At 37.6% G+C, this 17,377-nt stretch overlaps 1 protein-coding gene across 4 annotated transcripts in view; it reads left to right on the top strand.

Annotated features, from left to right (window-relative positions):
• The window catches only part of atxn2 (ataxin 2), a 137,756-nt gene that overhangs the window by 61,168 nt on the left and 59,211 nt on the right, over positions 1-17,377 (top strand). For all 4 annotated transcript variants that reach the window (XM_072248016.1, XM_072248018.1, XM_072248019.1 and 1 more), the window contains one exon: positions 11,967-12,088. In XM_072248016.1, the coding sequence (XP_072104117.1) occupies positions 11,967-12,088 (122 nt within the window). The remainder of the gene's footprint in view (positions 1-11,966; positions 12,089-17,377) is intronic.

Raw genomic sequence — 17,377 nt, 5'->3', positions numbered from 1 at the left:
GTAGTAGGGCTGGTTAGTAAATTTGCAGATGATGTGAAGACGAACAGAATTGTAGATAGTGAGTAAGGTTGTCAAAAGATTGAGCAGAACATGAATCAATGGAAATATATACAGAGAAATTTCAGGTGGAGTTTAATCCAGATGATAATGGTAAATGGGTTGACCTCTAACAGCACTTATGTAAAGAGGGATCTTGGGGTGCAAATCCAAGTCCCCTGAAAGCAGTAGTGCAAGTAGGTCGTAAAGAAGGCATGTGTGCCTTCATCAGTCAGGGTGTTGAGTATAAAAGTTGGAAGTCATGCTTTAGTTATATGAAACATTTGTTCGACATAACTTTGTGTATTGTGTGCAGTTCTGATGTGACCTATTGCAGGAAGGATGTGGAGGTTTGTGGGTGGATGCAGAGATGTGCACAAGGATGTTGCCTGGTTTAGAGAGTATTAGTCCTAAGAAGACAAACTGGCATTATTTTCTCTGGAGTATCAGAGGCTAGGGGTATATAGGAATCTATAAAATTCTGAGGGGCTTGGAAAGAGGAGATAGTTAAGTCTTATTCCAAGATGGAAATGTCAAGTACTAGAGGTCATAGATTAAGGCAAAAAGGGAAGAGTTGAATATAGATCTACGAGGCAGTTTTTACAAACCAGGCATTTATGTGTGTCGCACGTGCCTGAATGTACTGCAGGGGAGGTGGTTGAAGCAAAAACAAAAGTAATGTTCAAGAAGCATTTAAATTGGCACATGGGCAGGTAGAAATTGAGGGATATAAACTAGAGGTAGACAGATAAACCATGTGTAGTTTAAATTAGCATCATGGTCAGCACAGACATTGAGCTTCAGGCCCTGTTCTATTTCCTAGCCCACAAATATTCATAATTCAGATATCCTGATTTATTCTTGCTATATAAATGCTCATTTAAAGTTTAAACTAGTCTAATTAATAAATAAAATGACCAGTTAAAAGAATGAATTATTTCTTTTGATCAAAGTTCTTACAGAGAAAGTATCACATGTTAAGTACATAATCGTAGAACACCAAAATTTTTTTTAAAGGGCTGTTTATTTGTTGTATGCCTCACTTTTATACCTTTAAAACTATTTGATCTTGGATGCTTGGCAAAGTTGTGGTTTAGGATAAGTTCAATCCATAGACCGGTTCATAGAAAATCTTGTTAGTAGTGGTTTGTCTTGGTTTGTTATGCAGTTAAAACTTAAGATTTTTTTTATTATTACATTCCAGGTTTAAAAAAAATTCTAAACAAGTTGTTGATAATTAAGCACCAGCAGAATCAGAAGATAATGCTTCTGTCAAAAGTTTGATTCTTTACATACAAGCACAGTGTAGAAATATTACAAGTCTAATCCAAGTTTTATTTTTTTGGTTGGTCATTGAGTATACCGAAAAAGTTTGCAGAATGCTTTTGAGCTCAAATATCAGATTCATTTAGCACTATTTTTATCCACAAATTTATGCTCAATTTCATTTGATGGGCAGGGGTCCAATATGGTTTGTGAAGAGTTTCTGAAAACTTTCTGAGCTCTATCCAATAGGCAGACATCAACAACAAATCTTCAGTGATGGAGTGAGAATGTGTTAAAAAGGCCTGGTGCCATTCAAACAGATATATGATCTGTATGGTGTTGAGATAACTAAAAATTGCAAATACATCCAGCTAGGCAAATGGAAACTTATTTTTTCAGAGTGCTAATGATGGGAATGTGATAGTGGAAGTGCCATTGCAATGATTTGTACTTATTCTTTCTCCCGTTGGAAGTGGATATTTGTTGACTCTTGCATGGCACTACTTAATAGCTTGCAACCAAAGCCTGGGGATTGTTGTAGATTTATGCTTACAGGCATTAACTGAAAGCAGACATTATCTATAGAAATGCAAACCTAGCCGAACAATGCACTAAGTAACTTAGACAGAAGAGACACCATTGACGAGGTGGCTAAGAATAATTAGATATTGAATCTGTTGCCCTGGCATTAAAATATATTTATTTTAGGGGCATAGTTGTTAGAAGTAGAATCCTAAAATGTATTTTTTAATAATTGAACCTGTTGGTAAATGTTGAAGATCACAGTGAAATAGTTTAGACATGCATAGTTATCCTTCCTTTCACCAACAACAACTTGATAAATAAAATCCTGTATAAATATTTATTGAAAAAGGAACATTTCCATTTTTTTCCTGTAATTCTTTAATCTCCATTAAAGTCAGTGTAGTCATAGATCCTGTGCCTGGTCAAACCTTTTGCTGGATTTCCCAATTGTAATGACCTTAAAATCTCAGTTATGTTTCTTGACAGATACGATATTCATTACTGCACAGTAAGTTTGAGGCTTCCACATTTCTCTGTGAATTTGCAGAGGTTTTGAACTTTCATCATCATCAGGTGCCATGCCCAATTTGAGCTTTGACTGCCATGGCCCACACACTCCTGTTTCGGGTCAAGTGGATCAATTCATTGGTATTCATTTCCAGTTCTCTGGCTGCTGTCTCCATCATCATTTGTCTTTGTCTTCCTCTTGCTTTCTTCCCTTCAATCTTTCCCATAATTACCGTGCATTCTAACTCCTCTTTCCTAATCACATGTCCAGTGAAGTCACATTGCCTTTTCATGATCTCATACATTATTTCTCTTTTTGATCTTTACTGACATTTAAACAAATAGAGTAGGTACTGATGGTTGTATTCTGTTTATTTGACCCTTTAAAATTGTATATGGAAACCTATTGATGAGAATTTAATACTGCCATGAAGGATTTTGTATAGATTAGTTCAGGAACAAGACCTAATGATCTCTCCTGAATTTTGGCTTAATTTGTGCAAAAAAAATGGATGATCCTCTAGCATATTCAAAAAGGATGCAAGCATTGTGTTGGAATCTTTGGTCAAGTACAGGATGTGAGCGTGCATTCGTCTACAACACAGTCTTAGCGCCCTGTCAAATTAGAAACACCCTCCCCTTATTTTCTGCATTGCAAACTGCTATCAAGAAATAGGTGCTGTTTTCTAGCTACTGTGTTAACTGCTATACCTTCATTGTAAAGAGGGTATTAAATTGCTCCATTCATAGTCATGTCCCATTTTGAGTACACAATGCACAATATTTTTAATAAGCAAATGTTGCTGTTCATTAAACCTGACAGCTGATTGATCATCTTGATCCTTAGTACATATTTGGTTTACTGATATTTTTTCTTTTTTCCACCCTCTCTTTCTGGTCTCTGTAGTTCCATCTGAAACAGGTAATTCTGTTTATTGTTTGTTTATAATGTGCATATGTTTACGCTGTCCCTTTTGGTTTCAAACTGATTCTGAGCTTAACTTCTGCTTATACGCTGCTTTAAAGTGGCATAAATCTTAGAAAGCATTGCATGTTCAATTCAAGTGACCCTCAAATTACTAAAACAAAATCATAACTGCTCTAGGAAAAATTCACTTAATTTTTACTTTGAATTATTTGTGACTTTTTTGTACTTAAACACATTCTGCAAAGATATCTCCAACTTGGTGAACAGAAACTGGAAAATTTATGAATACCTCTTTGCATGTGTTAAATAACCTTAATGAAAATCAAGAGTACTTATCTAAAATTATGTAATTGTACAAAAGAGATTGTTTTCAAGGTGATGGTATAAAATAACTTGCATTTTAAACAGCTTTTTGTACTTGACATCTTAAAATTTTCAGCTGTTTAAATCACTAGATTCGGTACTTTGATGAATTAGCTTGACTTAAAAGAAATCTTGCTTGGACATCGGTTCTGTTAAGATGGGAGAAGGATGCGTATGTCACAGTAAGGCATAACTTTTGCCAAATTATGTTGGACTTTAACAAAGGTTACTATATCACCTGGTAAAATTGTGAGCATTATAATTGGCAAGAGAGCAGAACCTTTATTTCCATTTTGACAAGTCTTTAGTTTCTTTGTGGCATTTAGTAAAAGATGTACTTTATTAAATACTCCACAAATTGTTGTAAAAAGAATGGAGATATTCTGGTATTTATACAGCTACTTGTTGGCACTGATTTGGCTACAGTAAACCAAGAAAACATTTGCCCCAATGCATTTAGTTATTCTGCATTGCACTGATGTGGGCTTTCCAAAGGAAAGGGAGCAGCATATAATATTTGTATGTTTTTAAAAATTTAATTGCAGATTCTGAATTTTGGCTACTTTCTGAGGAATAAAATTTGTGTTGAGTTTCCTTAAAGTAAAAAATTGTAACATTTTCATTGTCATGACCAAGCCAAAAAATACTGCCTGACACTTGCACAGTTCAGTAGAATTAGAGTATGGATTTTGTCTGGTATCCTTTGTTGCTTATGGTTCCATCTCATGGTGATCCTTGAATTTATTGTTGCTGTGTACTGATAAAATTATTTGTATTTGTTTGCATACTAGAAATACTTACAGGGCTGGTTATATTTTAAAAAATCATGTAGGAAATTTTTAACTTGTATTTTACTGGAAAGAGGAATTCATTGATACTCAAGTGAGGATTATGGGAAAACTGGGAATGGACTAGATTGCTCTCAGAGAGCTGTTACGGGTTGAAAGTGCCGTCAGGAACCAAATGTTGAGGCAAGCAAAGCATCCATTGTATTTTGATAATCAAAAATGTGAAAGTGGGTTGATGTAGAAGGGTTGCGATGTGCACAAAACAGCACTTTAATAAGGATCACATTTTAGTGAATTAGAAAATAGTTGACTAGCAAATAATTTACTGTACCAGGTTTAGTAAAACATTGGCAACATACTTAGGTTATTGTATTGGTTTGTATCTGAGATTATTGGATTGGCAGAATGTATTCAGGTGGAAAGGAAACATTCTTGAAAATAACTAAAATAATAATTCTTCAGAACTGGCAGTGAATTATTGTATCACTGAGGTTTGGCTGCTTTTGGGACATGACACATTCTTTCAATTGTAATCAGCAGAGTGATTGCTTAGGATTTGTAATTTGCCAATTTAAAGCAGATGCAGCTCCAATTATACATTTCTGATCTTTTTAAAAAGCAGCTTGTTCCCATAGTTTCCTTACCTGAAATGACAGCTGCCCACCAATTAACCCCAAGTTCTCAACAACTTGCAGTTTTTTTTTTCATTTCATTATTATTATTATTATTAGTAAAAATCTTCTGAGGTGTATATGTTTCAATGCTAGAAGTATTGCGGGGAAGGCGGATGAGTTGAGAGTGTGGATTGACACATGGAATTATGACGTTATAGCAATTAGTGAAACTTGGCTACAGGAGGGGCAGGACTGGCAGCTTAATATTCCAGGGTTCCGATGTCAGGGTTCCGATGTTTCAGATGTGATTGAGGCAGCGGAATGAAAGGTGGGGGAGTAGCATTGCTTGTTAGGGAAAATATTACAGCAGTGCTCAGGCAGGACAGATTAGAGGGCTTGTCTACTGAGTCCTTATGGGTGGAGCTGAGAAACAGGAAAGGTAAGGCCACATTAGTGGAATTGTATTACAGACCACCCAATAGTCAACGAGAATTGGAAGAGCAAATCTGCAGAGAGATAGCAGGCAACTGCAGGAAACATAAAGTTGTGGTGGTAGGAGATTTTAATTTTCCATATATTGATTGGGACTCCCATACTGTTAGGGGTCTAGATGGTTTAGAGTTTGTAAAATGTGTTCAGGAAAGTTTTCTAAATCAATATATAGAGGGACCAACTAGAGGGGATGCAATATTGGATCTCCTGCTAGGAAACGAGTTAGGACAAGTGACGGAAGTCTGTGTAGGGGAGCACTTTGGTTCCAGTGATCATAACACCATTAGTTTCAATTTGATCATGGACAAGGATAGATCTGGGCTTAGGGTTGAGGTTCTTAACTGGAAGAAGGCCAAATTTGAAGAAATGAGAAAGGATCTAAAAAGCGTAGATTGGGACAAGTTGTTCTCTGGCAAGGATGTGATCAGTAGGTGGGAAGCCTTCAAAGGAGAAATTTTGAGAGTGCAGAATTTGTATGTTCCTGTCAGGATTAAAGGCAAAGTGAATAGGAAAAAAGAACCTTGGTTCTCAAGGGATATTGCAACTCTCATAAAGAAGAAGAGGGAGTTGTATGACATGTATAGGAAGCAGGGAGTAAATAAGGTGCTTGAGGAATATAGGAAGTGCAAGAAAATACTTAAGAAAGAAATCAGGAGGGCTAAAAGAGGACATGAGGTTGCCTTGGCAGTCAAAGTGAAGGATAATCCAAAGAGCTTTTACAGGTATATTAAGAGCAAAAGGATTGTAAGGGATAAAATTGGTCCTCTTGAAGATCAGAGTGGTCGGCTATGTGCGGAACCAAAGGAAATGGGGGAGATCTTAAATAGGTTTTTTGCGTCTGTATTTACTAAGGAAACTGGCATGAAGTCTATGGAATTAAGGGAAACAAGTAGTGAGATCATGGAAACTGTACAGATCGAAAAGGAGCAGGTCCTTGCTGCCTTGAGGAAAATTAAAGTGGATAAATCCCCGGGACCTGACAGGGTGTTCCCTCGGACCTTGAAGGAGATTAGTGTTGAAATTGCAGGGGCCCTGGCAGAAATATTTAAAATGTTGCTGTCTACAGGTGAGGTGCCAGAGGATTGGAGAGTGGCTCATGTTGTTGCATTGTTTAAAAAAGGATTGAAAAGTAATCCGGAAATTATAGGCCAGTAAGTTTAACGTCGGTGGTAGGTAAGTTATTGGAGGGAGTACTAAGAGACAGGATCTACAAGCATTTGGATAGACAGGGACTTATTAGGGAGAGTCAACATGGCTTTGTGCGTGGTAGGTCATGTTTGACCAATCTGTTGGAGTTTTTCGAGGAGGTTACCAGGAAAGTGGATGAAGGGAAGGCAGTGGATATTGTCTACATGGACTTCAGTAAGGCCTTTGACAAGGTCCCGCATGGGAGGTTAGTTAGGGAAATTCAGTCGCTAGGTATACATGGAGAGGTGGTAAATTGGATTAGACATTGGCTCAATGGAAGAAGCCAAAGAGTGGTAGTAGAGAATTGCTTCTCTGAGTGGAGGCCTGTGACTAGTGGTATGCCACAGGGATCAGTGCTGGGTCCATTGTTATTTGTCATCTATATCAATGATCTGGATGATAATGTGGTAAATTGGATCAGCAAGTTTGCTGATGATACAAAGATTGGAGTTGTAGTAGACAGTGAGGAAGGTTTTCAGAGTCTGCAGAGGGACTTGGACCATCTGGAAAAATGGGCTGAAAAATGGCAGATGGAGTTTAATACAGACAATTGTGAGGTATTGCATGTTGGAAGGACAAACCAAGATAGAACTTACAGGGTTAATGGTAAGGCACTGAGGACTGCAGTGGAACAGAGGGATCTGGGAATACAGATACAAAATTCCCTAAAAGTGTCGTCACAGGTAGATAGGGTCGTAAAAAGAGCTTTTGGTACATTGGCCTTTATTAATCAAAGTATTGAGTATAAGAGATGGAATGTTATGATGAGGTTGTATAAGGCATTGGTGAGGCCGAATCTAGAGTATTGTGTTCAGTTTTGGTCACCAAATTACAGGAAGGATATAAATAAGGTTGAAAGAGTGCAGAGAAGGTTTACAAGGATGTTGCCGGGACTTGAGAAACTCAGTTACAGAGAAAGGTTGAATAGGTTAGGACTTTATTCCCTGGAGCGTAAAAGAATGAGGGGAGATTTGATAGAGGTATATAAAATTATGATGGGTATTGGTAGAGTGAATGCAAGCAGGCTTTTTCCACTGAGGCAAGGGGAGAAAAAAACCAGAGGACATGGGTTAAGGGTGAGGGGAGAAATGTTTAAAGGGAACATTAGCGGGGGCTTCTTCACACAGAGAGTGGTGGGAGTATGGAATGAGCTGCCAGACGAGGTGGTAAATGCAGGTTCTTTTTTAACATTTAAGAATAAATTGGACAGATACATGGATGGGAGGTGTATGGAGGGATATGGTCCGTGTGCAGGTCAGTGGGACTAGGCAGAAAATGGTTCGGCACAGCCAAGAAGGGCCAAAGGGCCTGTTTCTGTGCTGTAGTTTCTATGGTTCTATTATTATCATCATCATCATATTATCCCATCCATCATGACATTGAAGGAAGTAATTTGGTACTTTCAGTCCATTCTGGCTTCAGAGCAATCCCATTCCCCCATCTATTTATTGGTAACCTGTTGTCTCTCATCTGCACCAACTCTACCCGAGTTCCCATCCAACTCATTTACAGTAGGGACAAGTTCTCAGTCACCAAGTGTGGCGGACATGGGGCAAACTTCACTGTTTATCTATGTGAATGTATGTGGAACATACAAGAATACATACACAGTATCACAGGATCAAATCTGAGCCTCTGGGACTATGATGTAGCTGTTAACCTCAGCAGGATCAAAATTTTGGCAGCCTGTTCTTAGGATCTTGCTTTGTTTTTTCTCCTTCCAAATGATGAAGTAATGGGTTTTCATCATGAGATTTCTCAATATGGCCCAGTTACATTACTTTTTGGAAGAAATTGGCTGCACCTCAATATCTCCTAACTATCAAAGCACATTTCATTTACAGCAAATGCTTGCGTTCAGTGAGCTAAGAGTATGGAATAAAAAGGATTAAGGGAATCAGCATGACCCACTGGGATGAAGCTCAAATCTGTCTCCTTTAGAATTAGGGAATCCTTTAGATTACTACCCAGGCCTGGTTGCTGAAAGGTCATCATGGTGTAGATCATATTTAAAGGTTGTTTAAAATTGGAGCTGGTTTAATATTTTGAAAATCAGTAAACTGTAGACTCTGGCATTTTTGGCTTTGTGTATGGGAAGAGAACACTTGCTGTTTCAGGTTAATGAGCTTTAGTCAAAATTGGGAAGGAAAGGTTCTTTTAAACTGCCTCTGCTTTTCTGATAGGGTAAAACTGGGGTGACCATGGGTATAAATTGAAAACAAGATCTGGTCATTGAGAGTTCTGGAGTGGTGAAGTATTCCTTATTGGATAATTTCACTAAGATAATTTGCTGAAATTGTTCATGTCTGATCCCCTTAAATCTTCATTTTTCAGTCATTGACTTTTTCATTGTTTTAGGTTTAGATTTTTCATTTTGAGCTTTGGCAAATTTCATATTGCCTTTTTATAAATCATACCAAGTTTATTTTTCTGCCAAATTTATCCTCAAGTTCTCAAAATACTGATTCTTAAGTTACCCTTTTGTTGGAGCATTGGTTATTTTTCACACTTTTTGACTGCTGAATGTTAAGTTTATTTGACCATTTGCAGTCCAAGCCCTTCCCTGAGGGTCACAGGTATAGAGTTTACAGCATGGGTCCTAGGCTGTGACCATAAAATTTCTTTTGCTGATCTCCTTTCTCCTTTCTGTTTGCCAATGAGACCCAAGACTGGTGGTACATATCGGACATCTGAAAACTGGAATTGCCTGATATTCAGTTCAATGAAATTTGGACATTATTTTCCAAATACTGGAGCATTCAGCTTGGTACTGGTTCATGACAGCATTCTAGACCAGTTAAAGTTTATTGTTATTATGTTTACAATTCCACACCACTCTATACACCTGAAAAATCCTCAGTCCAAATCGCTCATCCTCTTTCAATTTTTTTTGTCCACGGTCATGTGTTTTTTTTTAATAAAGCAGCCTCTCACCTAGCACTGTAAAAAAGAAGCAAAATTCAACCTGTCCACGGAGTACAAAAATGCATTTTTCCTCAAAACTGTACATAGTCCATACTACAGGGGAAAAAATGGCTTTGATCTCACTCCTGAGGATGTTGTATTTTGCATGTGTGATTTGTAGTACTCAATGTTTGGATTTCTTAATTACATTCTGCATCACTGAACAACGTCTGTATTTTTTCATTTACAGTCTTATGTGTTTAGTTCTGCTTGCCTCATTATAGGAAGGGTATCAAACCTTTAGAAAAGGTGCAGAAGAGATTTACCAGGTTGCTGCCTGGATTAGAGAGCATTTCTTATGAGGATGGTTTTAGGGAGCAAGGGCTATTCTCTTTGGAGTGAAGGAGGATGAGAGATGACTGGATAAATGTGTATAAGATGATAAGAGGCATGGACTGATTACATAGCCAGAGACCCAGACAGAGCAGTGCATGTAGTTCTGTTCGCCAAGGTATAGGAAGGATATGTTAGGATTTGAGGAGGTGCAGAGAAGATTCATCATTGTGTTGTCAGGGATAGAACAGTTCAGTTACAGAGACTGGAGAAGCTTGGCCTGTTTACCCTGGAGCAGAGGAGGTTAAAATATGATATGATTGAGGCATAAAGTTGAATATTGATAGGGTGGACCACAGCAAATTTTTCCACTATGTTAGAGATAGATACATCTAGAGAACATGACAGGCAAGAGATTTAGAGGAGATGTGAGGGGGAGACCCTCTTAACCCTGAGAGTGGCAAATACCTGGAGTGCACTGAGAGTGGTTGAAACTGAGTCACTGACATCACTTAAGTCGGTAGATGAGCATTGAATTGCGTAGGCATAGAAGCTACAGATCACATGCTGGGCGATGGGATTAATATAGAAGGGCGGCCATGGCAAGTGTACCTGAATTTCTCCATTCTGCACTATTCTATAATTCTGTGATTGTCATCTAGTTTCACTTTTCTTCCAACCTTTGAATAACATCTGGGAGGTGCATGATTGCAGCAAGGATTACCCCTACTTTCAATCAATCGACCTGTGATCTCACATCAGGATCAGATTTATCAACACTGGCATATGTTGTGAAATTTGTTGTCTTGTGGCAGCAGTGTAGATGTAATTATAAGTTACAATGAATAAATAAATATATAGTGCAAAGAGGAATAGCAAGGTGGTGTTCATGGACCATTCCGAAGTCTGACGGCAGAGGAGAAAAAGCTGTTCCTAAAACGTTGAATGTGATGTGGGTCTATAAGCTCCTGTACCTTCCCCCAGTGGTAGTAATGAGAAGAGGGTGGTGGGGATCCTTAATGATGCATGCAGTCTTCTTGAGGCACAGCCTTTGGAAGGTGTCCTTGATGGCTTGGGAGTGGGACTTGAGGCTTGTGCGTGTGATGGAGCTGACTGACTCAAGAACCCTCTGCAGCCTCTTTGAATCCTCTAAATTGGAGCTGTACAACAGGCGGTGATGCAACCAGTCAGAATGCTCTCCACTCCCCTTCTGTAGAAATTTCCTAGTGTCTTTGGTGACATTCTAAATCTCAAACTCCCAATGAAGTATAGTCACGTGATTGCATGGGCTGCCTTGGCTTCTGCTTGCCTTGGAGAACTTGGAGATGAGGCCAAAACCTGTATCTTTTCATTTAAAAGTATATTTCAAAGTCAAGTTTATTGTTGTATGCACATGTGCAATGAAGAACTTGAAGCAACATCGCAGGCACATAGCATCTATGATCTGTGAGCACTCACTATTCGATGTGCTATCTCCACAATATCTTTGAATCCTCTTTGCAAATGACCTTATTTTCATGGATGAAAATTACAAATGTAAATGTCAATTCTTAAACGCTTGCACTGTTTTTATTATATTGAATAGAAACTTCCTCTTGTCCATCAGGTTTATCACTTAAATGAGGTGAATCATCTATCATATAATTACAAACAGGATATTTTCGTTTCCACATTTAGTCTGCAAATTTCTAAATGATCCTGTCATTTTTTCAGTGGAATTATCATTGTGTATACACATTGTGCCCCAATGTAACATATAATGGATAATACAATTCCTTATACTTTAACTTAAATAGTTTAGTGCATAATTATTTAAATAAACATTTAATACCTAAATTTATACATACATGTTCCTGCTTTAATTGGTATGTCTGTGGTCTCCAGCCACGGTATCGATGCAGCTGGATAAAAAGTTACTTTAATTCCATTAGTATCTGCAGGTGATACTTTGAATTATTTCATACAGTAGGGTAATGTGTTGGCTTTTTAAAAAACAAACTATAAATTTAATTTCTGTTTCAGATGCCTTTACTGATGCTGCCATTGGCTCGAGACTAAATGGTGAGCACAAAGATAAAGATCTAGAACCATGGGATGGTGGTGATAGTACTAATGAAGATTTAGAAGCTCTGGAATCAGATGTGGTAAATATCTTTATGGTTTAATCCTCTAAAGGAAGAAAAAAAAACAAATAGCCAAATATAAGTTAAAGTATGCCATTGGGTACGTAACATTACACTGTACATTTCCTCAAAAGCAATAAAATTATACAATTGCAGCATTTAGTTTACTTGCATAGTTCTCCACAGTGATGGTAAGCTTTTACGGGAATGAGGTGAGCTTGCAATCTTGCCTGTATCTCCTTCACAGTCACATATGATATGACATGCAGCATGATGCAGAATATTGCATATGAAAAGGGTATTTTGAAGCAAAAGATGGTTTTGTATTACCATCTAGAGAAAATATGAATCAAATATTGTTTGATTGCAAAGCCAACTTGCATCTGGTAAAATGTTTTTTTTAATGAATTGTGAAAGAATTAAATAACTGTTCCTTTGAAGTTGGAACCAAAATAATTTAATTATAATAAATAATTTTATGAAGGCTATTGAGGTATGTAGTCTTCGTTTACTAAGTAATTCAATGAAATACATGTTGGTGATGAAAGTTTAATTTTCCTTATATACAACTTACATGATAGTCTGACATCTATCATGTAAATTGTATATAAACCCAGAATGTTAATTGCTCAAGTAAAGCATATCTTGTTGGTGTGACTCCATAATCTCATTGGATATTGAGCAACCTGGTTATCTACTTTTGCTTCTACCTGGATTTAATTAATATTTTATTTTGTAACCCACAAAATTGAGAGCTGAAATTATTGTTTCAATGTACAAGTATAAATCTTGATGCAATAAAAAAAAATTACATAGCTCTTAATCAGAAGGATTGAACTATTTTATGATGATCACTGTGGCCCGGTAACAAATCTAAATGATGTTTATTAATACCTGAATTCTGGTTCTTTATAAATAGTTTCTACTTGAATAAGTTTACTACATCTCTTTTCAGTAACACTTTTAGACCAACCTTTTAAAAGTCAAAACCTGAGAATAATTTAGCCATTCAATTCAAAACATTCTGATCTATTCCTATTAGTAACAATACATAAATCTTATTTCTTGGGCAAATCAATGTGTCATGGTGCGCTATAAACTTTCCACCTTTTTTTGCCCCTGCATCATTAGCATTTAAATATCACTGGATCATTTAAAAACAGAAAATTGATCAACTGTCATTTTAGATCAACACATACCCTCCACCACTCCCACACCATGTTTATATATCTGTAGTTAGCCTCGTCTTCAATGCTGAATAGAAAGTACAATTTCTATCTAGGAGGTCCCTCAGGACTGAGGATGACTTGCTTTTCATAATAAAGTTCAATTTATTAATAGTTAATTTAATAGCCTAATTTATCAACATAGTTTTTTTTTCTTTTTTGTTACTTTTTTCCATTTCACTGATGTTTTTATTCTTAATATTTCAAATTTATACAACTTCTGCTGTTAATTCCTGAGATACAGCTATTTTTTCTTCAGTTTTCAGATATTTTCTATACCTTTCAGCAGCTGGCAATAAATTTGACTGGGATTCTCTTTAGTGTGGGTTTATGTTTGCAGCTTTTAGCAAGAATTCCAGAAACTTCATAACTGTTAAGTTATCCAATCACAAATAAGAGAAAATCTGCAGATGCTTGAAATCCGAGCAACACACACAAAATGCTGGAGGAACTCAACAGGCCAGGCAGCATCTAAGGAAAAGAGTACAGTCGACGTTTTGGGCCAAGACCCTTTGGCAGGACTGTTAAGTTACTAAGGTATAGAAACAGCTTAGCCATTCTCAACTCAATATTGAATTGGACAATTTCTTCTACCGCAGCGTTACTCTCCATATTTAGAGAAAGCAACTTTTGGCTTTTTGCAGTAGAAAAGAGAGGCCTAGAAACTCAAAACTCATTGACACTTGGGGAAAAAGTGCTAAAAGGTTATGATGTAGAGTATCAGCCAATGTTTTGAATTGGGTTTCGTACTTCACAGGAGTGCTGTTGAAAGGCTCTGATACATTTATTTTATATATTCGCTATTGCAGGGGACATGAAGGAAAGTTTAGTTAAGTACTGGGAGATGTGGGGAAAGAGAGGGTTTGGCAGTCAGTTTTGGTCTTCTGGGAATGGGAAGATGGATACTGTGAAGTTGTCAGGATGAGTGCCATGTTAAATTAGGAGTTAGACTGGGATCATTGGTAGGAAGGGTAGCAGGAAAGATTGTAGTTTAGGGTCAGGAGGTCTCCAGGGGATTGAGTCCAAATGGAAGAGTAGGACTGTATGAAGAAGAGCTCTATGCAGTAAACTGCTCTGAATTATCTGATACTTTTCCAGAATACTGAAGGTATGCACATCAGATTAATGTTGAAGTTAAAATGTCATGAAAATATTTTGCAAAATCTGTTTTAGTTTGAGACATTACTAGTTACTGGTGGTATTCTGTAGGGATCTGCACTGTTTGTGATCTGGAGTATATGATTATATTATGATATTATGTATGAATAAATAAATAAATAAAACTTGGATGAAACCTCCATGGATGGGTTGGTAAGTTTGCAGATGATCACAGGAAATATGTCAATTGCAGATTTGGATGGAGAAACAGCGAGATGTGCAGAGAGATAGAGAGATCGGGGGAGGGGGGGTCCAAGTCCATAACTCCCTGAAAGTGGCTATGCAGGTTAATAGGGTAGCAAGTAAGATGTATGGCATACTTTATTAGTCAAGGCATTGAGTTCAAGAATGAGAAAGTTAGTGTCTCCTAATTAAATGGCCACTGCTGTATTCCATCCAGTTCAAGATTCAATAGGTTGGCGGGGGGGGGGGGCGCGTCATGTGATGATGTAGGATTGAGATGTGTAAGTCCAGCTCTCCCGTAAAAAATCAGCAAAGTACCGTTTAAACAAAGTAAAGTTAATAAATACTTTCCGAAAACTACTTATAAACTTCGTAAGACTACTCTACAATATGCCTCGTAAACCACAACAGAAGAAGTCTGTTGTTGTGAAGTCATCGCGAGATGGGAAGAAAAAAGGACCTACTGCAGCGATGGAGCCTCGGATTCAGGTTGGATCTCCTTCAGAGGAGACGCATTTTATCTCTGGCATAGAAGAATGGGGAGCAATGGCGACAGTAGCGGTCTCTCGGAAGAAGATGCCAGAATTGCGCATGCGCAAATCGACACAATTTAAACTACAAGAACCGACGGCCACTGCAACTGAAAGTGACTCAGAGTCAGAATTGGATATCGCAGAGAATACAGATGAAGAAGAGGAGGAAGAGCTGGAAGAGACGAAGTAAAGGAGACGATGGAGACATAAGAGAGGCTTTATTGCAGTTAACGGCTGAATTAAGAAAATTAAGAACAGAGCTTAGAGACGTGAAGATGTGCTATGATAAAGCTATGAAAAGACAGGATAAAATGGATAAGAAACTTCAGAAGATGGAAAGAACAATCGAGCATATTAACGATAGAGTGGAAAAAACAGAAAATAATGTGCTTGTCTGGAACACGGAAAGAAATCGACTCTTGGAGAAAGTGGACGTGTTGGAAAATTTTAGTAGACGTAATAATATTAAAATTGTTGGTCTTAAAGAAGGTATAGAGGGAGATAATCCAATAGAATTTTTTCAAAGATGGATCCGGAAAACCTTGCAAATGAAAGAGGAAGACCGATCAATTGAAATTGAGCGGGTACATAGAGCTCTAAGACCAAAACCACAAGATGACCAATATCCACGATCAATTTTAATAAAATTCTTAAAATTTCAAGACAAAGAAAGGATTCTACAGGCTGCTGCCCAAGCTGCCAAGAAGAGAAAAGGGCCACTGATGATAGAAGGGAAGAAAATTTTTTTCTACCCTGACATAAGTTATGAACTTTTGAAAAGAAGGATGAAGTTTAATCCAGTGGAAAAAACCCTATGGGATCACGGTTATCAATTTATATTGCGTTATCCTGCAACCTTGAAGATTTTCTTGCCTGGTGGAAAAAAAAGATTTTTTGACAATTACCGGAAAGCGGAGGAGTTTGTGCGAGATTCTTGGAATATCACCGGATACAAGAACAAGCTTAGGGGAGCGAGATGGATTGAAGATGAAGACTGGATCAAGGATTAGGCCTGTTGAATTTTTAGGCGGATGAATATATAAATATATTATTAATTATATGAGGGAGGGAAAGAAAGGTTAAAATTTGAGGAATGTTAGCTGGGAATAATAACATTAATTTTTTTCTATATTATATATAATTTTTGTTACGGGGGAAGCTGGAAGAAACACTGTCCAATCGCTACGTTATTCATGTGTGCAAGCGTGGCAGTAGCCACGACCAGCACAATGGAGCGGGATAGTGTTGTGTATCTTTTCATTCACAACATTAGTGGGGGGGGTATTTTGTGTTTTCTCTTTTTGTATCTTATCTATCTTTTTTTTCTTTTTGCCTGGATGATTGGGAGGGAAACACATAGCAACATGGTGAAGTTCAAAGAGATTCCCTAGGGTACTGTGAGAGTTGAGAAGCTAAGTAATGTTTTAGATTTTAAGAGATAAATATGTAACATTTTTGAATATTTGGAGCCCTTATTTATAGCTCCGATGATGAAGATCATGGTTCCTTGGGGGAAAGTAACAAATATATATTAAATCTATTTTTATCCCATGGAGCATGTGCAAACCTTCCAATATTCAGGCAGTTCCTTGTTTTTTCTTTTCTTTTTAGGTACGAGTATATATCGGGGGGGGGGAGGGTTAAGGGGAGGGGGAGGGTAGATTTTTTTTTCTCATGTATCACTTGAAAACTCAATAAAAATTATATATTAAGATTCAATAGGTTGAGCCCTAGGAAAAAGTCTCTGGCTATCCACTCAATCTGTGTCTCTTATCTTGTACACCTCTATCAAGTTGTCTTTCATCCTTCTTCATTCCAAAGGGAAAAGCCCTAGCTCGCTCAACCTATCCCCATAAGGCAATCCCTATAGTATAGGCAGAACTCTGGTAAATCTTTGCACCTTCCCTAAAGCGTCTACATCCTTCCTATAATGAGGTGACCAGAACTTAATACAATATTCCAAGTGTGGTCTAACCAGGATTTTATACACTCAGCCGCCGGGTACTAGATACCTCCTGAGCATATGTCCGTGGTCCTTGGCTGCTGTGGCCCATTCACTTCAAGGTTCAACATTGTTGTGTGGTCAGACATCCTCCTTTTCACACCACTGTTGTTATGCATACTGTCACATTCCTGTCAGTTTGAACCAGTCTGGCCATTCTCCTCTGAGTTCTCTCATTAATAAGTATTTTCACCTACTGAACTGCTGC

This window comes from Mobula birostris, chromosome 31, assembly GCF_030028105.1.
Source record: "Mobula birostris isolate sMobBir1 chromosome 31, sMobBir1.hap1, whole genome shotgun sequence".
Classification (NCBI taxonomy): domain Eukaryota; kingdom Metazoa; phylum Chordata; class Chondrichthyes; order Myliobatiformes; family Myliobatidae; genus Mobula; species Mobula birostris.
The sequence above is the reverse complement of the archived record's forward strand: the minus strand, read 5'-3'. Positions and strand labels throughout refer to the sequence as shown.